The sequence below is a fragment of the Tenrec ecaudatus genome, chromosome 12 (assembly GCF_050624435.1).
Source record: "Tenrec ecaudatus isolate mTenEca1 chromosome 12, mTenEca1.hap1, whole genome shotgun sequence".
In the NCBI taxonomy this organism is placed as follows: domain Eukaryota; kingdom Metazoa; phylum Chordata; class Mammalia; order Afrosoricida; family Tenrecidae; genus Tenrec; species Tenrec ecaudatus.
This window is the reverse complement of record NC_134541.1, coordinates 50,508,317-50,532,641: the sequence shown is the minus strand read 5'-3', so window position 1 is coordinate 50,532,641 and position 24,325 is coordinate 50,508,317. Positions and strand designations below refer to the sequence as shown.

Sequence of the window (24,325 nt, the reverse complement as noted above, 5' to 3'; positions counted from 1 at the left end):
TGCACTGTGCTGAGCGAACCCACCCACAGTGCTTGGGTACAAAGCACTAAAGGAGGGGGAAAGGAGAGCAAACACCGCACTTCCCACACCTGCCAGGGCTCTGAGCAAACCCTCCCACCCCAGTACTAGGATCCACAGTATCAGACAAAAGGAAAAGGAGAAATAACAGCTTAAGTTCCACACCCACTTGGAAAACAAGATCTAATCTTATTCCAGAGGAGTGTGAGACCCTCCCCCAGCATTTCTTGGTGGGACGATCCCATCCTGGGATGGTGAGATTGGATGAAACTGCATCTACAAAGGGTACACTTGGTGGAACTAGTGCCGGAAAAATTATAGAGTGGAAGAACCTAAAAACGATCAGTTGTCCACAGACCCAAGGCTTAAAGAGGCACTGTAAGAATAAAATAATTTAAAGAGACCATGGGTAGGCTTTCACAGTCAAATTCAACAAAGATGAGTCATGGGGATAGGAAAAGTATCTAGGATATTCTCGTCTGTCTTCATAACCTTCTACTGACTTTGACCTTGAAACCCAGACCTTTACAGGAGGTAGTGCTTAATTAACATTTTCCTGTCATCAGCCCCTGCTGGAATAGACCCTTGCACATGACCCTGCCACCCTTGAGTTGCCAAGAGCTACAGCAAGTGCACAGGGATTATTATTCATCTTATTATCATTGGAACATCAGAGACAAATGTAAAAGCAACGCAATTTTAATTTTTAATAAAAACCCAGCTAATTTCAGTGCACATAAAACAAGAAAATATTGTACAAACAAGCAGCATCAGGCACAAAAAGATCCAGATCAGATGAAGAGATAGAGCATTAAAGCTTTGCATGAAGGATTTAGAACAGTGGTTCTTAACCTTCCTAATGCCGAGACCCTTTCATACAGTTCCTCATGTTGTGGTGATCACCCCCAACCATAAAATTATTTTTGTTGTTACTTCCTAACTGTAAATTTGCTACTGTTATGACTCAGGCAACGCCTGTGAAAGGGTCGTTTAACACCCAGAGGGGTTGCAGTCCACAGGTTGAGAACCGCTGACTTAGAAGCATAATCTTCAGCTGTTATAAACAGATAAAGGAAAAACTTGACAGAAATACAGGAAAACACACACACACACACACACACACACGCAAGAAAGGAACTCAGGAAAGCACTACAAAAACAATCTAACAAAATTAACAGCTAAAAATAATTTAAAAATAGCAACCCAGAAGGCAACCCTAAGATACTAAACCAGTATCATGCTCTGAAAGAGCAAAACAGAACTGAAACAATGAAAGAACAAATCAGTGGGATTGCTATAGTTTATTGTGCCAGCCTGGCCGATAAACACAAGTAGGATTATCTGAAGGGCAGAGGGATAAATGGCTTGCTTGTGCTGTGCCTCAGTTTAAAGGGGTACACTACCTGTGGGATGCCTAGCCTGTGGACTGTGTCGCTGTAAGTTGAGGTCCCTTTAAGCCCACACGATTGGAATGTTCACCTCTGGAGCTGGGGACCGACAGTTGATGACAGTTGGTGACCGGCCTTACTGTTTGCTGCCTGGATATATATAGCCCAGCTCTCCCTAGAGAAGGGACTGGCAACTGGTGGCTCTCAAGCCTTAAAGGACTGCCAGTGTATTATCTATCTGTATATAATTTAACAGTTCATTTATTGTATTATATATCTTTATAAATATATTCATATATAATTACTAGCAATCTGGTTTATCTCTCTAGAGAACCCTGTCCAACACATTTTGGTACCAGGAGTGCTTCTAGAGAAATAAACTATAAATATGGATTTCTTAAATTGGCTTTCCAACCTATTTAGTCTTGACGTGGATACGTCTGCTACCCTTACTAATTCATGGTGTGAAATAGCAAAGATAATACCTAAAGTAGCACCTAAAGTAGATGACATGCTGGATAAAGGAGATGCTTTAGGTAATCGTATATCTGATATTTTCCAGGAGTTTTGTGATGACAAGTATAGGGAAGCTGGTTGGCTGGTCCTTCGTACAATGGAAAGTGTGATTAAGGAGAGCGAAGATCTCAGAGCCTCAAAAGCACGCCTCAGGTGCAGACTAACAGATTTGAAAACTTCCATCTGTGCTACAAAGGAGAGCCTTCTCTCCTCTAGTAAAAGAGCTGACATTGCTGAGAACCAGGTCCAGAGTCTCATTATACGAGTGGCTGAATTACAACGGCAGCTGAATTGCAGATCTAGAGTAGTGTCTGAAACCAAAGTAAGGGCATTAATTGGGAAAAGTTGGGACCCTGAAACATGGGAAGGGAACATATGGGCTGATGATCCAGAAGAAGAGGATATTGAGCCCTTAGAAACACAGGGATCAAAGATAAATCGATACCAAAATACAAGTATACTTAAAAAAATTTTAAGCTGAAGAAAAATCTAAGAATTGTATGCAACACTATCTACAAGAACAACTTATGTTTGATACCAACCAAAAAGTCAATATGCAACAAAATTACCATTCAAATATGAGGGAGAAAAAAAGAGACATTTTCAGATGAGGAAAGACTTAAGGAATTTTTAAAAACAATCAGGCGTACAAAAAAATTCTGTAAGGGCTTCTTTGGACAGCGAATCAATAGCAGCAGACAGCAACCTAAGAGCAAGACATTCCTGTTGAGAAATCATCCTATTTGAGTAATACACAAAGTGAAAACAAAAAGATTTAAAATAGGGATTTGGTGATAACAATTCACAATAATGACAACAATGAAATCATAGAGGCAAACAGACAAAAATGACAGCAATGAAATCACATAGATCAATAGCATTGAATGTTAAGGACTAAACTCACCAGTTAAAGAGACAGAAACTAGCAGTACAGAAAACTAGACATCACCCACTAAAATACTGCTCACAAGAAACATATCTCAAATACAAAAACCAAAGCAGATTAAAAATCACAGGATGGAAAAAATACATACTAATATAACAGTAGTCAAAAGACTGCAGGATGAGCAATATCTAACAAAATAGATGGCAAAATAAAAGCCATCATGAGAGACAAAGGCCATTATTAAAGTCACAATCGAACAAGAAGACAATCATAATCAACATCTACATATCTACTAGTGATAGACCCTCAAAATACCTTAATCAAACAGAGAAAAAAGCACTACAATATAGTAGGATATTTCAATACACCACTCTTGAGGAAAGACGGAGCAACTGGAAAGAAAATCAGCAGATACAATAGCACTAAAAAATGAAATTAATCAACTTGATCTCAAGAGATATAAAGGCATGAAGTGGTTGGCTCAGAACTTTCATAGGTGGGAGACTATATTCATGGGGTTATAGGATGAAGGCGTTGGTTTTACTTAACTGCAATTGTTAGGCAGGATATCTGTTTTGTTCATGTATAAAATGTTATGTTGAAATGAGGGTGGCACATGTTGAATCGTATGCATTTTTTGTTTTGGATTTTGTGTGTGGGTATTTTACTTGTATCCCATTAGGCACAGATATGATTCTATTATTGTTTTAAATTACATATGGCTAAAGAGTTGTGTGAACATGTTAAATTGACAAGGGGTGGTCTATGGTAGTCACTTAATCTGGTGTCAATTTAAGGAGGAAGAGAGTAGGGCTGGAGTCTAGGCTGTCAATCTGGAGATAGCCAATGAGACTTCTGTGTGGGCATGGCCTTCTCCTGAGAATTCTGGGAAATCTGGGACTTCTTCCTTGGAGGTGGAACACACTTCTCTATCTCTCTGCCACTCCCTGGGAGACATGGCAGAAGACAAGCCACAGAGATCCAGCAGACCTCTGAAGCTGAAGAAGCCACAGAGAGACCCCTGCCAGCACTGAGAGCCTTACAATGCTACTGAACCCAAAGACTTTCTAGCCTCTGGCTTGTGATCGTCCTGCATTTGGCTTTATTGTATGTTTCATAAGTCTGGAGAGGACTTATTGATTGGTATGGAACATATGGGCTGATATCAGATTTATGGCTTTGGACTGGACTGAATTGGGATGTTTTCTCAATGTTCAATTCCTCTTATACATAAAACTCTTTCTTGGTGGTTCAGGCACCGAGACCCGTGCGGGGCTGGGCCCCAGACTCCCAGGTCAGAGGCCAGAACAGCTCCAGGATACTGGGCTCCAGCGGCCTCAATCGTCTCTTGGCAGCTGGGGTTTATTTTCCAATGCAAGTAGACTGGGGCCAGACGCAGGCCCATCTTGGTCCCATGCACCTCTCCCCAGCTCCCCGCCATGCTGCCCGTTAACCACGCTGGCCCTGCACCTGTGCTGTGGCCCCGCTGTCTCCACTTTTTGTTTTTTGGAACGGCTGCCAGGCAGCGGTCTGGTCCCAGGAACTACTATGAACTGTTGGAAGTGCAGCATGGAGCCTGCCCTGAAGAAATAAAACATGCGTTCTTCAAGTCCAAATAGCTGCACCCCGATTGGGACCCCAGGAACCCAGCGCTGCACAGCCACTTTGTGGAGCTGAATGAGACCTATCACAGGCTCAGCCACAAGCAGAGCTGCCGCAGCTACGACCACCAGCTCCTCTTGGCCAGGTCCCATAATCTCCGGGAACTGCACCTCACCTCGGCCACACAACTGCCCACCAAGCACACAGCAGCTCCTGGGGCCTCCCAACACAGTACTGGGCCCAATTCCACCAAATAAGGACGAAGTGGCAGCAACAGAGACACAACCAGCAAGTGCTGGCTACTGCCTCTTGTTGATGCTGGCAGGCATGGGCCTGCACTACGTGGCTGTCAGGAAACTGGAACAGATGCACCAGAATTTCATGGATGAATAGGCCCGGATCATCACTGCTATTTACGACAACACCAGGGCCCGGGCCAGAGCCAACAGCACCAGGCTCCAGCAGGGACGACTGCAGACCACCACAACGATGAGCTCGCAGCCGCCAGGGCCCCCCAGGGACAAGGACCTGGCCTACAGCATGTCCTCTCCTCACCTCCCTCCCACTGCACCCCACCCACAGAACGCACACAATAAAGTCCTCTTCTGCCCTGGCGTGGGGGGCAGGGGGCACTCTTTGTTGTACACATATGTGTGCCCATGGATTTCTCTAGCCTACCCAGACTAACAGAGAGGTTAAAGATGAGTCCAAGGGTTTTAAACTCAGCAACTAGGAAACCATCTAAGTCAGCCGTGGGAGGGCAGACTAAATAACGATTGCTGCCTGGAGCCCACTCTGAGGCGTACAGGATCACCTGTAGGAGAGGGAACTGCCCTTCTGTGGGTCTCAGACTGCAGTTCCTTACAGGAACAGAACATCTCATCTTTGCCCCACTTCTGGAGCCCTGGTAGCATATTGGTTACTCGCTGGGCTGCAGTCCGCAAGGTCAGCAGCTCAAAAATCACCAGTTGCTCTGAGAGAGAAAGACAGGGTTTTTGCTTCTGTACAGAGTACAGTCTCGGGAACTCACACGGATAGTTTTCCTTGTCCTGCAGCGTAGCTGTGAGTTGGCATCAATTTGATGGTACTGAGTTTGGAGTAGGTGTGGTTTCAAAATCCTGACCTGTGGTTAGCACCCTAAAGTGTAAACCCATGTGTCAGTTTCACCTGTATTTCTTTTTCCTGATAACTTTCTGTCAGGACCTGAGAACAATGGCAGTCAGTTGCACACACAACATCATCTAATTTAGATCTTGTTGCCCTCACAGATTGATATCCCTATTCCTTTATCATTCAATTAGGAGACATGGAAGACAACAGATTAATAGAAATTCAGTATTTAACACTGTTCAATAAAGTTAAGAAAGCAGAAGTTACCTGCACCATGTACTCAATTGTAGAAAAATGAGGCATCAGCTCAGCAGGTTGATTTACCTCAGATATGCCTGTATAGGCTGGAGGAAACTGAAGAGAAGATACAAACAAAAAAAATGTATGTTATAGCTGAATAAAACAATTTTACTTTCTCTTTATAAAAATGATTGAAAACTCCCTATTCTCCAGGAACAGAACGAGTAGCGATACCAGGAGGGCAAGGGGATGGTGGGGAGAGGAGGGGAGGAAGGGGTAAATGATCGCAATGATCTACACATAACCACCACCTCCCCCCAGGGGGATGAACAGCAGAAACTGTGGGGGAAGGGAGACAGCGGTCAGTGTAAGAAATGAAAAATAATAATTTATGATTTATCAAGGGGTCATGAGGGTGGAGGGCAGAAGAAAGGGACAAAGTGGAGCTGAAACCAAGGACTTGATAGAAAGTGTTAAGAAAATAATGGTGGCAACATATATACAAATATGCTTGATACAACTGATGCATGGATCGTTATAAAAGGTCTAAGAGCCCCAATAACTTTGAAAGCACAAAATGCAAATATTCAAAAAATGCAAAACATTTTTATCGAAACAAAAATATCATTCGATGAGAGTAAACTCTAGCTGCAAAACCATAGGAACCTTTATTAAATAAAAATATCAAAGGTAAAGCTATTGTTTTTCAACATATCCTCCACCTAGCTTTAAACATTTCTGAAAGTGGTGACTACCTCTCTAACCTTTATCCAAAGAACTTTGCACTCTTCCATTCATACCACACAAAAATGGCAATTTGGGCCATTTTGAGGGTTAAGACCATGTTCTTTTGCAGTGTTCTTTCAGTTCTGGGAATAAAAAGAATTCCGAAGGAGAAAAACCAAGGCTGTAAGTTGTATAGAGTAAGGTTTCCACATAAAACTCTTAAAAGATAGCTTATCCTCAAATAATGAGCATTGTTTCTAAGGGGCGGGGAAGTCCTTGGTACAATTTCTTGGCATTTTCCTCACCAATGTACTTTTCAAAACACTTTCCTAAAAATGCCTTACTGCGCTCTGTGTTCCCCTTGGTGTCCTAAAACACAGAAGATATAACTCTCTGAGCTGCCTTCTCAGACCTGATTTTAGCTGTTCCATCAGATCTCAGAAGCCACTGTTTAGATTGGACCTTTTCAAGACTAAGTGAAGGGTGCTACTGAAAAGCCTTGTCTGTAGCTATCCACTCATACTTAGTTTGGAAAAACCTGTGCATCTAGGAACTGAAGCCCTTGTAGCAATGCTGTACTCATATATTGTAGAAAAACTGGCAAAGACACACATACACACACATAATGAGGAAAAAACAAACAGAACAAAACACCTTAATTTCATTACCTAGAAGGCAGTGACTATCATTAGTTCCTTCTAGAATTTTTGTTAACTTAAGCACAATTGTGATACTATACTTAAATTTTTAAAATCATTTTATTATACTTGAAATTTTACAACTTGCTTTTTTCACTTAACATAAATGACATATTTTACTTTAAAACTCTCCATAGCTTGTGGGACGCTTTTAATTCTAGTAGCTTGTTTTTTTAAGTTTATATGTATCTTCCCCAAAGAGCCCTCGTGACAAAGGAGCCCTGGTGGCATAGTGCAGAGGTCTTCAAACTATGGCCCGCTGGCCACATGCAGCCCACCGAGGACATTAATCCGGCTGGGGGTTTTTGCCACCACTGCCTGTCCTGCTTAGCAGCTGACTTGTCCACTGTGCATAGGAATTTGTTCAGTTTTTTTTTAAAAACTATAGTCCAGCCCTCGGTCTGAGGGACAGTGAACTGGCCCTGTTCAAAAAGTTTGAGGACCCCTGGCATAATGGGTTACGGTTGGACTACTAACCACAAGATCAGCAGTTCAAAACCATCAGACACTCCCAAGAGGAAAATGAGGCTTTCCACTACCGTTAAAGATTAATAGGCTCAGAAACCCATCAGGGCAATTTTACTCTATCCTAAAGAGTCATTGAGTCAGAATTGACTCAATGGCAGTGAATTTGGTTTTGTGCCCAAGGGTTAGCAGGTGTTCCCTCCAGTCAATGACATGTCATAGAGTAATCAAGTGAAAACACTGCTGAGAAGCTGATAGGTAGCTTTAAGGGTTCACTGGCCAGAACGTTATACCTACTAGAACAGCAGTCTCAACCCCTTATGGGGGTCGAACAACCCTTGCACAGGGGTCGGCCGACTCACAGCAGTAGCAAAATTACAGTTATGAAGAAGCAACGGAAATAATTTTATGGTTGGGGGTCACCACAACGTAAGGAACTGTATTAAAGGCTTAGGAAGGTTGAGAACCACTGTACTAGGGTATCAGAACCCTGCCAGGAGTCATAAAAGGAACCAACAAAAGCTATCTAGCCCCATTCTGACCACAGCTACTGACAGGATGGAGCTCCCCACAAAGGGGACTTCATTAAGAACTGTAAAAAGGTGTGAGAAAAAAAGAGATAAAACAAAATATACTGGCAACCTCCTGAGGCCGTTTACTCATGCAGGGTCAGAGGGGGCGCAGACTGCACTGACCCTCAAAGGCTCCGTGCTCATCTTCTAGTTTTATATACAATTCATTGTTCCATGGTCCAGCTGGACATTACAAAAACTAAATCAGCCAAAGATGCACAGATTTTCACAACACGTCTATCAAGTGGCAGGGGGAGACCTCAGATATGCATTACCTAATATTTAAAAATAAATCATATATGGGCTAAATGATGGTACATTGAAGGGAATGCATGAGATGAAACTAAACGTATATGAATTGTTGAATTTAAAACTTTTGACCTGCTTTGTCATCCTTCACCTAACTCACAGTAAAATGTTTACTTAAACACAGAGAGTAATTATGTAAGAGCAAATACTTTTATGGCTCTGACTAGGTGCCAGACACTGTTTTAAATTCATTCTCCTAATTTAATTCTCACAATACTATGACGTAGGATAAAACAAGTGTGCTTCAAAAAGTTCATGGGGAATTGAGTTAAAAGATAATGAATTATTATTATCCTTGTACTACCTTAATTTTTAAAGACAAGGATTCTGAGACATGTGATTTAACAATTTGCCCAAAGTTACATAGGAGAGTCACACTGAGGAAGAATGTCTTAGAATTCTTACAGTAAATACATTACGAACAGCTATCAATTCTGAATATAATAGTTGTAAAAAATTTTTAAGATTTATATATACTTCTGAACCTCCTGTGAAAACAAATCTTGAGTGGAAACTCTTTATAACTTCCAAATCTCCATTTAGCCATCAACCACAAATTGTTTTCTTCATATCTAAGAATAAAACTGTTTATTATAATTATTACCAAATGAGAATACATATGAGGTTTCCAAAACTCATGGAAACTGAAATTAAAAGATAATGGAATTTTTCTATGAACTTTTTAAATTCCCCTCACAAAGTGTATTCATCAGGAGCTGTTGAAATAGTGTACTTTAAGTTGGACACAAAAGTTTTCTAACTTTACTGGGATATAGATAGAACCCACTTTAAGGGTACAATCACATAATTTTAAATAAATTGAGTTACAAAGAAAATCATTACTATCTAATTTGAGCATATACACATAATTGATTTTAACGAGAAGTTTGACTTATCATTTCTAAGCTACTTCCTTCCAGTTTAGGAGTCTGTTTTAAATTAATCACAATTAACAAATCACACAATTCAATAGTTCTATCACATCAAGAAGGGCTTTGTAATCAGAATCCACTTTTGCCCCCCCCCCCCCCGTTTGCACACATTGACGTTGATTTCTCATTTCCCTTCCTCTCCCTTGTAATCAGCAATCCCATGACTTATCTCATTCTTTTCAATTCTAGAGTCTTTATGAGTAGGGCAGACACCAATGAAGGATCCATCAGCAATGGCCATACCAAACTGACAGATCGCAAGATTACAGAAAACAGAGAATGTTTAGAATAATTCCCATTGGGTCCTCACTCACTGTTATCGAGTCAATATTAACTCACAGTGACCCCCTGTGATTTTCCAAGACTACAACTGTTCACGGGAGTAGGAACTCCCACCTTTCTCCAGCAGAGCTGTTGGCTGTTTCAAATTGCTGACCATGCGGACCGCAGTCCATCTCCTAACCACTACACCACCAGGGCTCCTATTAGGTCCCCAAGGCGATCAAATTACAAGACATTACATTCCAGCCTGCAGTCACTAAAATCCTCAGTTTAGCAGTTACAAACTCTGAAAACTGAAAGGGTTCAACACTGACACTTGAGTCCTAAAAGTTAGAGAGATCAGGAAATAAAAATATAACACATTTTAAACATACTAACGTCAAGTGAAATACATGTAAACAATAGATGTGTTTTCTTAGGACAACAGATTCATTACTTAACAGAATTTAAAATAAATGGAAGTGTCTCTTTAATAATAAACATCAAACAGTCATTATGCAGTCAGAAAAACAAAAACTTTTTACTGTCATTATGCTTAGCAAACACTATCATCTTGAATAGCGCAAAAATTGTTAACTGCTAGTGTAGACACACATTCAATTTCACTTAATTTTTCAGAACAGTACATAACTATAATTAAATGGTGTTAAGATATGACAAAATAATAATTTATAAATTAACAAGGATTCATGAAGTGGGAAGTGGGTCGGAAGGGGAAGAAATGAGTAGCTGATACCAAGGACTCAAGTAGAGAGTAAATGTTTTGAGAATGATGGCAATAAATGTACAAATGTGCTTGACACCATGGATATATTTATGGACTGTGATAAGAACTGTGCGAGCCCCAATAAAATTATTTTTATAATAAACAAAAAAATATCTTTAAGAAATAATTTACATACCTGATTTCTTTGGAAACAGAAATTGCAGGCCCAAAGTTTAGCTCGGTAATCAACCTGACTGTGAAAAAGAGAATATTACAAATAGTACCCTTCCTCATTTTTTAGGTAGAAAGTATTCAAATTTGAGTTTTAAGTTCAGTACGTACGGAAGTGGTTCTGTGTGTGCTTTAATGGATCTGGGTGCGCAATCCTGTCATTGCCCTAAGTGTTCTCTTGATTTAACACACCCAAAGTTCCCTTCAAAACCAAACCAAACCCCACTACCATTGTGTTGATTCTGGCTCACAGTGACCGCAGAGCAGCGGTTCTCAACTTGTGGGTCGTGACCCCTTCGGAGACCAAACAACCCATTCACAGGGGTAGCTTAAGACCATCGGAAACACATAAATATTTCGCAACATATAATTACATACTGTTTGTGATTAATCACTTCTTTCATTATGTTCAATTTGTAATAATGAAATTACATCGTGCATATCAGGTATTTACATTACAATTCCCAACAGTAGTAAAACTATAGTTATGAAGTAGCAAGGGAAATAATTTTGTGGATGGGGGGGTCACCACAACATGTGGAACTGTATGAAAGGGTTGCAGCCTCAGGAAGGTTGAGAACCACTGCCCTAGAGGGCAGGATAGAGCTGCCCACGTGGGTTTCCAATACTGTAACTCTTCACAGGAGTAGAAAGCTTTGTTTGTCTTCTGCAGAGCAGCTGGTGGTTTTGAACTGCTGACCTTGTGGTTAGCAGCCTAACACATAACCACAATGCCACTAGAGCTCCTGAAAAGTTTCCTTCAGATGGCTAGTATTAGTAAACAGAATTAGTAAATCTTTCTAATTTCCTTAGTAATTTTTACCATTTCATAAATATTATCTTAACATAGTATTTTGTAATTTTTCTAACATTTTAACATATTTTATCTATTTTACCATTGAGTATACACAGCAAAACATATGCAATCATTTCTATATGTACAGTTCAGTGATAGTGAATACATTCTACAAGTTGTATATTCTTACGCTACTTTTCTGAGCTATATCCCCTCATTAACCTAACTCACTGTTCCTGATATTTCCTAGCAAATCCTCAAGCTGCTATTGTCAGTTCAATCTCACATGTGTGTATAATGCTACAGACATTTTAAAAATCATTTTATTAGAGGCTCATACAACTCTTATCACAATCCATACATACATCCTTTGTGTCAAGCACATTTGTACATTTGTTGCCATCATCATTCTCAAAACATTTGCTTTCTACTTGAGCCCTCAGTATTAGTTCATTTGTTTCCTTCCCTCCCCAGTCCTCTCTCCCTCATGAACCCTTGATAATTTATAAATTATTGTTATTTTGTCATATCTTACACAGGACAGATATTGTTCAATAGTGAAAAGCTAAACTATTGTTTGATGTTTAAGAAGACTTCAGGGGATGTTTTGGCCTAAGGTTTAAAGAAGTTCTCAGGGCAATAGTTTAAGGGTTTCATGTAACCTGCATGGCTCTAGAAAGGCTGGATTCCAGGCGAATTTTAAATTCTGTTCTTCACTTTCTACTTTTTGATCAAAGATTCTCCTATAGATTAAAAATTGATCAAAAGCTCGAGTAATGATAGCCAGGTACCATTCCAGCCAATTCTCAACTCATGGTGAAAGAGGCAGTTGTCCAAGGAGGCCATCAGTCACATGTTCCATTTTCTCCTATTCTTGACTCTTTCCCCTGTTGCTCCTGGAGATTAGAGACCAATTATGCCTTGGCTGACCTCCTGCAAACTTTAAAAACCACAGGCACTATGTAATGGACCAATAGAACAAAATCACTAAAAATACTTTTAGGTCAATTAACAATATTCCATGAAACCATAACCCTAAACTGCCAAACCAAGGTGTTTGGCTGTACACAAGCAGTCAGAGCGGCTTTTCAGTCACTGTTATGTGTCTTTCACATAAATTTTGCCGTTTCCAGGTGTACAACTTATTAATAGCATGCTTTAAAAACATTTTTTATTGGCTAGATATGTGAAACTACTTAATTTCAATACTAAAAGCAACACAATTCATACACAAGAAATATTTCCTAGACGTTAACCTCACTTGAAGTGGGCAAAACAAACCTTAATCACCTAGGAATCTCACCACCTGGAAACTAACTTTCTCAACGGACTGACTTTTATGAGGATCATCTAAAAGTGCTAATTGATTGTTTTCATTATCTTTACCAGTTTAAAAGCATTCATACCATAGTGGGTTGAGAATGGCTTTGCAAGTTGGTCTGCTGCAAAGCACCGGCTCATATTGCACAGGAGGGAGGTCCGGACGCTCTTTCAGAGGAGTCAGAAGACAAGCCAGAGGAACAACCATTCTTGTGGCCTCAAGACGGCTAGAAGGCCACACGTTCCAACTGAAACGCACCCCATCCTGGTCTTCGTTCTGCTGAATAAACTCCAGGTATGTTGCCATACTCTAAAAAGGAACTGAAAATTTTAACAGTATATTAAACTCTCAAATGAAAAACGTAGCCACTATCTTAGTTATCAAATGTCACTATAAGAGAAACACCATCAGGCCTGCCATCTACCTTTCCCCACCTGTGCTTGCTTGATCTGCTCTTTTATATCTGAAAAGAGCCTGACCTTATAATTGATGAGGTAGTGATTATACAACTCTTCCTGATATGACAGAACTACTGAATTGTATGATATATGGCTTATGTCCCAATAAAACTGTTTCTTAAAGAAAAGATGGATTTATAACAAACTGCACTAATACGACTATTTTGGAATAGGCATAACATACAATTTAAGCAAACACAGTTGATCTGCAACAGACATCTGTTCCTACTCACTTAATCTGAAGAATTTGTCACTGCACTATAAATATAATTTAAAAATCATTTTATTGAGGGCTTGTACAACTCTTATCACAATCTATCCATCCATCCATGTGTCAAGCACATTTGCACATATCATCCTTCTCAAAACATTTGCTTTCTACTTGAGCCCTTGGTAACTGCTCATTTTCCCATCCCTCCCTGCTAACCCTCCCTCACAAACCCTTGATAAGTTATAGTTGTTTTGTCATGTCTTACACTGTCCGACGTCTCCCTTCACCTACTTTTCTATTGTCTGTTCCCAGGAAGGGGGTTATATGTAAATCCTTGTAATCAGTCCCCCCTTTCTACCCCACCTTCCCTCCACCCTCCTGGTATCACCACTGGTCCAGAAGGGATCATCTGCCCTGGATTCCCTGTTTCCAGTTCCTATCTGTACCAGTGTACATCCTCTGATCTAGCCGGATTTGTAAGGTAGAACTGGGATCATGATAGTGGGGAGGAAGAGTATTTAAGAACTATAAGAAAGTTGTATGTTTTATCGTTGCTACACGGCACCCTAACTCTCCTCCCCGAGACCCTTCTGTAAGGGGATGTCCAGTTGCCTACAGATGGGCTTTGGGTCCCCAAATGCACTCCCCATCATTCACAATGATATGATTGTTTTGTTTTGTTCTTTCATGATATCTGATCCCTTCGACACCTCGTGATCACACAGGCTGGTATGCTTCTTCCATGTGGGTTTTGATTCTTCTCAGCTAGATGGCCGCTTGTTTACCTTCCAAGGGCTGTAATTCTTTAAAGGAGCAGACAGCCTTACCTTTCAAACTGTGGGGGGTGGGGCTAGGGCGTTCAATCGGCCAACCTTGAGAAATGCAGTCCAATACCTATCCTACAGCAACACCAGGGCCCCTTACACAACACAGACCACAGAAATTCCAGATGTTTATTCCAACCAACTCTCCAGTATTATTTGTTATTTTGGGCAACAGCACATGATATATTTCTGTAGCTTCCTACGTATTAAGGGAATACTAAGGTGGGAATAAAAGCAAGTTTTAATATCACAATTCTAGCAACAATCACTGCAGATTTGATAAAGTTTTCCCTTCTCAAAAAAGTTCTTTATTAAAAGGCACTGGTTCCATCAAATGTCCCCAAACACCTAACACTAAACCTTAAAACCTGCTCCACCTGACCCTCCCTCTTTTTTATCCTCATACCTTCTAGAGCAGCGGTTCTCAACTGTGGGTCACAACCCCTTCGGGGGTCATAACAGTAGCAAAATTACCGTTATTAAGTAGCAATGAAAACAATTTTATGGTTGGGCGGGGTGTCACTACAACATGAAGAACTGTATTAAAGGCTCTTGGCATTAGGAAGGTTGAGAACCACTGTTCTAGAGCATATGTTCTTAACCTTTAGAGTCACTGAATCCTCTGGACTTGGATACAAAATGCTATGTGCTTGAACGAGTACTTATTTTTCTGGAGATGACTCCACAGTTTACATAAAAGTATCAAATGGGGGGAAAGTCTGGGGTTATTTATAGCTCAATGAATGCACAAGTGAAACGAACGGCCTGGAAAGATCTTGTCCATCTGTCTTCGACCCCAGCCCCCCCACCCCACCCCCTGCCTACACACACACACACACACACACACACACACACACACACAATCAAAACCATCCTTACGACTGCACAACTTTTCAAGACATGGTGACCATCTGCAGTCAAGTTTATCAAAAGAACTAAACCTGCCATCCAGCCAACTCTAGTTCACAGTGACGCTACAGGGCAAAGCGAAATTGCTCCAGACCGCAGAAATGTAAGTCTTTACAGAAGCAACAGCCTAATTGTTCTGGGGGCAGCTGGTGGGTTTTAAGTCCCATGCTGTTTGCAGCTCAAAGCCTACCTACCCGCACCGGGCCCCCACAGCTCCTACGCAAAGTTTAAGAAAGGCTTAATCCCTGAAGGGCTTCCAAAGTGCTGGGTTCTGTGACAGATGTGTTATCCCAGACTCCGAATGTACAATCGGATCTTTCCGGCCGTGGGCACACCGCCATTCCGAGCGATGCGGTGTCCGAAACCGGCGCTTCCACCTCACGACCTGGCAAGCGATTCCTCGCCCTCGGCCGTCTCCCTCCAGTTCTGCTCCGGCCCCGCCTCCGCGAAGAGGCTCCCCGCGAACCCCCGGCCGCCCCCTCGGCCCTCCAGGGGGCCTGCTCACGCCCCGGGCCGCCCGCCTCCCACTGCCCCGCAGGTCGGTCCCGCTCACCTGGCCGACGCAGGTCGCACCCACAGCGAGAAGAGGCCGAAACTGGGCGCACACGCCAAGTCCAGCTCAGCGCTCAGCCGATTGGTCAGCGCCTCCCTACGTCACTCACCGCACCGAGCGGCGACCAATGGAAGGGAGCGCGTCCGACCAGCGACCGGAAACGAGACGCTCGGGAAAGCCGCGCCGCCATCTTGGAGAAGGGAAGACGGTGTTTCCTATCGCTTCAAACCCGCAGTCCTCAGGGCGCGTTTTCCCACGCCCACCCACAATCCTTTATGCTTCCAAAAACCTAGGACGCCCCCCCAAAAAAAAGACAGAAAGAGAAACCGTGGGGCTGACCGGGCCGTTCTCTGGTGGCAACCAGCACTTCCGGGCATCATCCGGTTCCAATATGACGTCAGCCCTCCTCGGGAGGAAGTACCCATCGCCGCCTTCGTTACCAGGAAACAAGGAAGAGGATGTAGTGCGTCCAGAAGGGAACGGCGCCGGAGGGAGAAAACAACCTGTTTGAAAGGGCTTAACGAAGTTAAAAATAAATAGATAAGAAAATAGAAACAACCCTGGAGCCGTCTCTTATCTCACAACCTCCTTGTCACAGTTGGGGCACGCAGGGGACCCAGGGGACCCCTCCCAACTTCCCAGTGAGTAGACGTTGATTAAGTGTTCGCAGAAACACCATCGCCTTCTGTATTGGCTCCTCGGAGTTCTCGCGTATTAAGAGTGGGAGGCAAATGCCCTCGCTCGCTCCTCTCCAGCCCTCCGGGTATCTACCAGTGCTTGAGGAAGGAGGTTGGTCGCACACTGTACAGAGGTGACCCCCTTCATGTGGCACCCCGAGTACGGCCAGGTGACTTAGGGTTGTGAGTTCATTGTAATTCTGATATGCATGTTTTTGCTTTTTCACGATAGCTTCCTCGTGGAGACTCTGGCACTACTGTGTGGGTAATGGCCGTATACAAGTATTTTCTTAGAGTGCAAAAAGCTCCTAACCACAAAGCACAACTGTGTTCATTCAATACAGCCATTTAAAAATGACTAAAATAGACTCATTAACCTGACCCTGAAATACAGTTCTATAATAGCATCAGGGCTTAAATTCTAAGCACCCCGGTTTGCAAAAGGCAGTGACAGCAGAAAATCCATTCGCAGAACCCCGCCCCCCTTCCCCATAGATTGGGCTTCCACATGATTCTTTCAGATCATTAAGAATGTCCATAATCTTGTCCTCAGGCAGAGTGCCTTGGGAAGTAGATTACCTCCACTCTCCAGTCAGCCCTGGGAGGGGCAGTTTCTCTAGGGGCTTGACTGGGTGTGCCCTCGATGGAGGTCAGTGTACTGGAGACAGAACTGGGCTCATAGTCCTGAGTAACCCTGACTTCTTTAGTTGGACGGCCCTGGATGAATCTTGTAAACCTAGTATGTGTCCCTATTAGGGCCATGTCCCTGCTTCTGTAGTCTCCTGTATTGATCTGCCACCAGCCATAAATTGGTGACAGTTTCCTTTGTTCCAAGCCTTATTTAACTAGAGTCTGAATATGACAGGGCTATTGGCCTTGTCACTCAAATGGCGTGGCTTTGTGTTGTCTTTGTCTCTTTTAAGACAATACTGTTCTCCTTAAATTTGAAATTGGGATCTCTTGTATCATACAACAAGAGGCGAGGTCAGAAAACAATTCCAAAGCTGTCTTTCCTGGTAGGATCTCTGGAGTCTAGGCAATCTGGCACTAGGGGGCAAAAATAGTACTTTCCTTGGCATTTCCTCAAAGTAATTTCCTTTCACATGGACCCTCAAAGTCTCTGGGAACTCTTGTGGTGGGTGTAGTGGTTACATGTTGAGCTGCAATCTACAAGGTAACTATTTCAAAACCACCAGCTGCCCTTTGGGGGTAAAAAAGACGAGGGTTTCCACTCCTACATTCTCTGAAACTCACAGGAGCAGTTTTACCCTGTCCTATATGGTTGCTATGAATCAGAATCAACAGTGGTAATGAATTTGGGGTTTGGGTTTTTTTTTTTTTTTTGGTCTTTTGTTTCTTGAGAGACACTCCAGGGATAGCATTCTTAGAATTAGGAACCGTGTGCCAGGGCTTCCAGAAACTTTATTAAGCCTTATGAAGTCTTGCGTGTTTTCTCTCCTATGAGTTGCTCATTGATTCTCTGTTATGTTTGCCTTTAATGACTAGGTTTTGCATGACTGAATTACAAGGGTCTGGGCAGGGACTTCGGACTGCTAAGGGAATGAACACCCTGCTTGCTAAGAACAAACCTTCTGTTTGCTAAGGGAGTGAGCATTCTGCAGGCTAGAAAAGTGAACAGTGGCCCCACAGATAAAAAGCCTGGTAATGTTTCAACATAGAGGTCAGGCAGTGTGGCTGTCTTGAGACATCTTACCCCAAGGTATAGCCTGGAAAAAATTTGACACCTCCACATCAGATATATTTTTTAAAACTCACTTCCATCAAATCAATTCTGATTCATAGTGACCCTGTAGGGCAGGATGCACTGCCTCTGTAGGTTTCTAAGACTAACTCTTTAAGGGAGTTGAAAGCCTCCTCATTCTCCTGAGGAACTGCCAGTGGTTTTGAACTGCTAACCTTGTAGTTCACAGCTCAGTAGGTAATCACCACTAGGGCTGCCACACCAGAGATATAGCCTGAGATAAGACTGGTGACTTTTTAACAGAATCGTATCCTGAGATAAATTAGAAAGAAATACAGTAATAGCTCGGTTGTGGAACAGCTCTAAGCTCGAATGTTCCACTACTTGATCAGCAAAGTTTGGAAAATATCTGCTCCATGTTCGTAGCATTGCTCAATAGTGGAATCAAAAATCCAACTTGAGAAAACCTGTAAGGGCCGAGTGAGTCCTGTGCTGCATCATGGTGATGCTTCCGTCTTAGCACCACTCGCAGACAACATTTAGTGGCTATGTTAGCGCCCTAAAACATTCGTCATTGTGGGGGTTTGTGCCTTATTTAAGTAAAATATCATAACCATGGCTCCAAAGAGAGTTAGTGAAACCAACAGTAAAGCTAAGAGGAAAACTGTGAGAACCACAATAAAGTTAAAGAAATTATTGTGAAATTTGATTCAAGTCCCTGGTTGTCTGATTTGACTGCTGAATACAACATGACAAAGTCGACACTATCAACATGTTTTAGGGAAAAAAAGTGTTATTGAAGTGGCTAATGTTGTGAATGGTCTGAAATCATTAACCACAAAACAATGCATACCATGGAAGAGATTGAAAAGTTACTGTTAATTTGGAGAAATCAGAAATAACTTGATAGTGACAGAGTATCTGAGATAGTAATGTGTGAGATGGCTAGAAGGCTCCGTAGTGATTTAAAGCGCTGGAAAAAGGAATTTCCAAGGATAATTTCTGGACCTCAGAACGAATTATTTGGTTTTATATTATTATGGGAAAATTTTGTTCAGTTCCCACACTTTTTGGTGTTCAATCATGAATTTAGAATGAATTGAGTTGTTAATCTTCTTTCTAACTCTTCCTAAGTAACAGACTGAGGTAGTTAGCTTATTGTGCCAACCTGGTTGATAAACAAATGTGGGGTTACTTGAAGGGCCTAGGGATAAATGGATAAGTGAGCCTTGCCTTTTGAGTTCTCGGGTCTCTTGCTTTGTGATGATCGGTTGCAGCTGCCTTAGCCAGTTCCCTGCTTCAACTGACAAGGCTCACTTCCTGCAAGACATCCCAGAGGAGAAGCCACATGGACCTACCTCGAAGCATCCTTGGGTGCTGGAGCACCGTGTGGAGACCTCTGCCAGTGTTCAGATGCTTACACGTTTGCTGATTCGGCTTTCCTCCTGCAGTCGGCATCATATTGTGTGTTTTGAGAGATGGAAGAGAACTTTGTGGATTGGTGTCCCACATATGGGTTAATATTGGACTTGTGGACTTGGGCAGCACTGGGTTGGGATGTTTTCTTGATGTACACTTAACCTTTACATAAAACTCTCTCTTATATATGAGTTACTGTGGATTTGTTTCTCTAAAGTACCCAGATTAACACACAGACCAATATTGCTGACTTCTTTGCTCAGTTTAGATTCTGTGAATTCTATTCACAACAGATTGTCCCCTTTGAAATATCATCTCCATGTGGAAGTGAAATTTAGAGAGACCATTAAGTAGACAGAAAATGGAAACTGGGCCCAAGGTCATCATCTTGAGATTGTTCTCAGGTTGAGCAGATAATTGAAAAGGAAAGACAGGGTTGGCACCATGAGCTCCAAGGGAGTGTGGCCTGTGAAGGAGAACAGGAACATTAATGAGGGCATCTGACCTTGTCCTTCATCCTGGGTGAATCAGGCTCTTCTTCTTCTGATAAGCAAGGCCGATTTCCATGGTTTAATCCTCAGTCATGTTGTCCATCTGCTACCAACAATGCACCGCCACCAAGTCTCAGAATGTTTTCTTTCTTTGGGTTCTGGTGGATGGTTTTTGTCTCCTTTCAACTTCTGTGGGCCCAGAATTTCCTGTAGATCTCCAAGTGTCTTGACATCAACTTGCCCTAAGTCTAGGAGGTTCTTAACATGATGTCCCTGTGTCTAAAGGACATACTTCTAGCTCTTCTTTCTGGGTGGTATTGAAGTTCCTCCTCTGCTCCCTTCCCTTGCCTTTTATTTCTCTTTTTTTTTTCTTATTTCCTTTTATCTCTTATAAAACAAAAGGAGATAAAGGCCATACCCAGGGAAACTCCCTTTACATCAGATCCTAATGCTAATCCCAATCCTGCCTCATAATACAACAAACATACACTAGTCCTCTAACATAACCTAATCCTACTTTAGTAACCACAGGCAGAAATTAGGATTGACAATACATAGTTAAATTATATGAGAATCAGCATACAATTCTGGGAATCACATTGTACCTAAATTGACACATATTTTCAAGACACAATTCAGTCTATGACAGTAAGCCTGATATCCTCCAGCAACTTGTCTTTGATAGTTAGGTGTGTGCTAGTTTGCTGCACATGTGTGAAGGATGGAGGCCAACTTATTAGTCAGGTCATAGCTTGATGATGCCTCCTTGGGAGTATGGGCCTTTTACAAGAGAGATACTGAGAGAACTAATAAGTCTCTTGCCTATTGCCTTCCTACTTGACTAGTTTGCATCTCATGGCAACCCACGCAGCCATTGAGCCTGGAAGCTGTGGGTATCTGGTCATGTTCATGCAGACCTTGGATCCATGTGACCTTTTACCCAGCACCCTGTGATCTCCCAGCTTCCTGCTTCACCTGCTGGTAGCTGTATGAATCTGGGGGCCTGCAGATACCATCTAACTCATGGCCTTGAATTTCACTCTTTATATAAAATTATTTTTGATATAAAGTTCTTTTTAAAAAGAATCATTTTATTGGAGGCTTATATAGCTTTTATCATCATCCATCCATCCATTGTGTCAGTACATTTTTACATTTTTTGGCATCATTTTGAAAACATTTTCTTTCTACTTGAGCCCTTGGTATCAGCACATTTTTTCCCTTCTCTCCTCTACCCTCCCTCCTCATGAACCCTTGATAATTTATAAATTATTTTTTCATGTCTTATACTGACCAATGTCTCCCTTCAACCCATACAGTTCTTTCTTATACATTTTTATATAGTAAATTAACACAATGCCCAATGTACATGAGACAAAGTATCTTTACTTTAAAAAAAGTTTTATTGGCATATACCTCATATTATATTAATATTTGTGCAGTCATCATCGTCATCAATTTCAGAACATTTTCTTCTCGTACCCTTATTGTCAGCTCCTCATTTCCACCTATCCTCCTCCCTTGCCATGTTCCTAAGCAATTACCAATTTACCGTTTCCCCCAAAATAAGACAGTGTCTTACATTAATTTTTGCTCCCAAAGATGTGCTTGTTCTTATTTTAAGGGGATGTCTTATTTTTCCATGAAGAATACGGTACACATTTATTGTTTGTTTTATTTAAAGAGACCTCGCACTTCCTGTCTGCTCCAGTTGCGCTGCGGGCAACAGTGAGCTGCGTGGCGGCAACCGCCGCTATGGTCCAGAGTCCAGAGTTATGGTAGTTTTTTTTTGGGGGGGCGGCTTATTTTGGGGTAGGTCTTATTTTTGGGAAGATGCCTTATATTTCAGCGAGAGGCAAAACTGTAAGTAGGTCTTATTTTTAGGGGATATTTTACTTTTGGGGAAACAGGGTAGTTATTGTCTCTCTAGACCTACCTGCCCTAGATTTCATATACAAACACACAAACAAATTGGAAATAAACAAACAAGCAATAACTAAACAAAATATTAAAAAATTTTCCCATTTAACGCATAGAACAATTTAGAGATATGATTTTCCAAGTGATTTAATAAAAATACAAAAGAGAAGTAACAAAGGCACAATTTTATTTATTTACTTTTTAAGTTTAAGTCCTTGAGGGGATCAGCATCACACAGATTCTGTGTCCAATAAATAGCCTTAGCAGGCAGGTTGCTCTGGAATTTGGCCTGAACCATGCCGCTGTGTCCATGGGCACAAGTTACCTCTCTCCAGGTGACTCTGATTTTAAACAAAATACTTTAAAACCTGAATAAAAAAGAACTTAAAAACTGAAAGACTTAAAAATGAGTCAAAATGAGATCAGATAAGGTATTATATTATAACCGATCTAAAACTGCCATAATCAAATTTACAGTGCTGATAGAAAGACTACTCACACCTCTTGACTATGGGGAGGGGATTCACTGGAGGCTCAATCCATGTGAGGTTCCAGCAAATGCATTTTGGAGTTTCCATTGTCATCACAGCTTTCTGCAAATCAGGTGTTCACAAGTTAAGCTCTCATACCATTCCTTCTGGATATGGAATTTTTAAAATGTGCATCCTTGGGTCACACATGTTGGTGTGCTTCTTCTAAGTGGAAACATCTTATTTTAAGAAAAGCCATTATTCTGGTACCCAGGCAACATATTTTCTTCACACTTTGCAAAAGCATCCATATTTTCAGTGATCTCTTTTTATGAAAGAAAACATTGGTTAGGGCCATGCTGTAAGAACCAATTGTTTCTCTCAGAGACAGGGCAGCCCCACCACTCTTTCCAGGTCTAGCGCAGTGCCTTATATGTTTACTGTGAATAAACTTCCTCCAAGGGAAAGGACATTAACTGATAATTGGTTGTTTGCTGTATCACCAGAAATGATCACCTGACCTACGTGGTAAAGGGTGGAAAATTTGTACCTGTGTATTATCTGTTCCTTCTGTTGGACAGAAAAACTACTAAATAATGCAATGTTGTTAGGTGCCAGCGAGTTGGTTCTGACATAGAGACTCTATGTACAACAGAACAAAATATTGCCTGGCTTTGCACTATTCTAATAATTGTATTGTTTGACTTGATTATTTTAAAAAATCATTTTATTGGGGGCTCATACAATGCTTATCACAATCCATATATACATCCATTGTGTCAAGCACATTTGTACATTTGTTGCCATCATCATTCTCAAAACATTTGCTTTCTACTTGAGCCCTTGGTATCAGTTCATTTTCCCCCTCCCTTCCTCATTGAACCATTGATAATTTATAAATTATTTTATTTTACACTGCCCAACGTCTCTTTCACCCACTTTTCTGTTGTCCATCAGAAGGTTATATGGACCTTATAAGGGTATATGGACCTATATGGAAGTTATATGTAGGTCCTTGTAATTGGTTCCCCCTTTCTACCCTACCTTCCCTCCATCCTCTTGGTATTGCCACTTTCAGCACTAGTCCTGAGGGGTTCATCTGTCCTGGATTCTCTGTGTTTCCAGTTCCAAATGTACCAGTGCACATCCTCTGGTCTAGCTAGATTTGTAAGGTGGAATTGGGATCATGATAGTGGGGGTGGGGTGGCAGGGAGGAAGCATTTAAGAACTAGAGGAAGGGTTCATAAGGAAGGGGGGAGCGGTGAGGGAGGGGAAAAATAAGCTGATGCCAGGGATTTAGGTGGAGAGCAAATGTTTTGAGAATGATGAGAGCAAAAATGTACAAATGTGCTTTACACAATTGCTGTATGCATGGATTGTGAGTTGTATGAGCCCCTAATAAAACAAATAAAAAAATTAGAGGAAAGTTGTGTTTCATCTATACTACACTGCACCCTGACTGGCTCGTCTTCTCCCCACGACCCCTCTGCAAGGGATGTCTAGTTGCCTACAAATGAACCTTGGGTCCCCAATTCGAGTTGATTATTATAGCTACTGTGTGATTTATCTTATTGAGGTTCTTTTATGCTGTGTACAATATCTTTTCCCAGAAGCATTCTGGCTATATTTCTTCCAAGACATATTTTTACATTCTTCTGACAATATGATACATTTAATATTCTTTTCTAACAGTACAATTCAAAAGTAAGAATCCTTAAATGATTTATATGATATCATAAGCCTAACTGAACCCAATTACCTTATAAACTCTCAATTTCTTCACCAGAAAAATACTTTTTTTCCCCAGTACACATGGATCATTTTTCAGATTAGATCATTGGAAGGCCACAAACAAGCCTAATCAAATTTAAAAAGAGTGGAATTATCCAAGTA

The 24,325-nt window shown here is 41.5% G+C and overlaps 1 protein-coding gene and 1 pseudogene across 2 annotated transcripts in view; one reads left to right on the top strand and one right to left on the bottom strand.

The window, feature by feature from the left end:
- Positions 1–15,901, bottom strand: part of SEC23B (SEC23 homolog B, COPII component) — a 54,445-nt gene extending 38,544 nt beyond the window's left edge. Inside the window, exons 1-4 of one of the 2 annotated variants that reach the window (XM_075564033.1) lie at positions 15,754–15,901; positions 12,884–13,118; positions 10,647–10,704; positions 5,788–5,874 (exon numbers count right to left, since the gene is read on the bottom strand). In XM_075564033.1, the coding sequence (XP_075420148.1) occupies positions 5,788–5,874; positions 10,647–10,704; positions 12,884–13,104 (366 nt within the window). In that variant the 5' untranslated portion in view covers positions 13,105–13,118; positions 15,754–15,901. Of the gene's footprint in view, positions 1–5,787; positions 5,875–10,646; positions 10,705–12,883; positions 13,119–15,394; positions 15,542–15,753 lie in introns of those variants that run through there. The other variant, XM_075564034.1, reaches the window with a different exon arrangement.
- LOC142422217 (dnaJ homolog subfamily C member 4 pseudogene) lies at positions 4,248–5,660 on the top strand (annotated as a pseudogene).
- Positions 15,902–24,325: the final 8,424 nt, after the last annotated feature.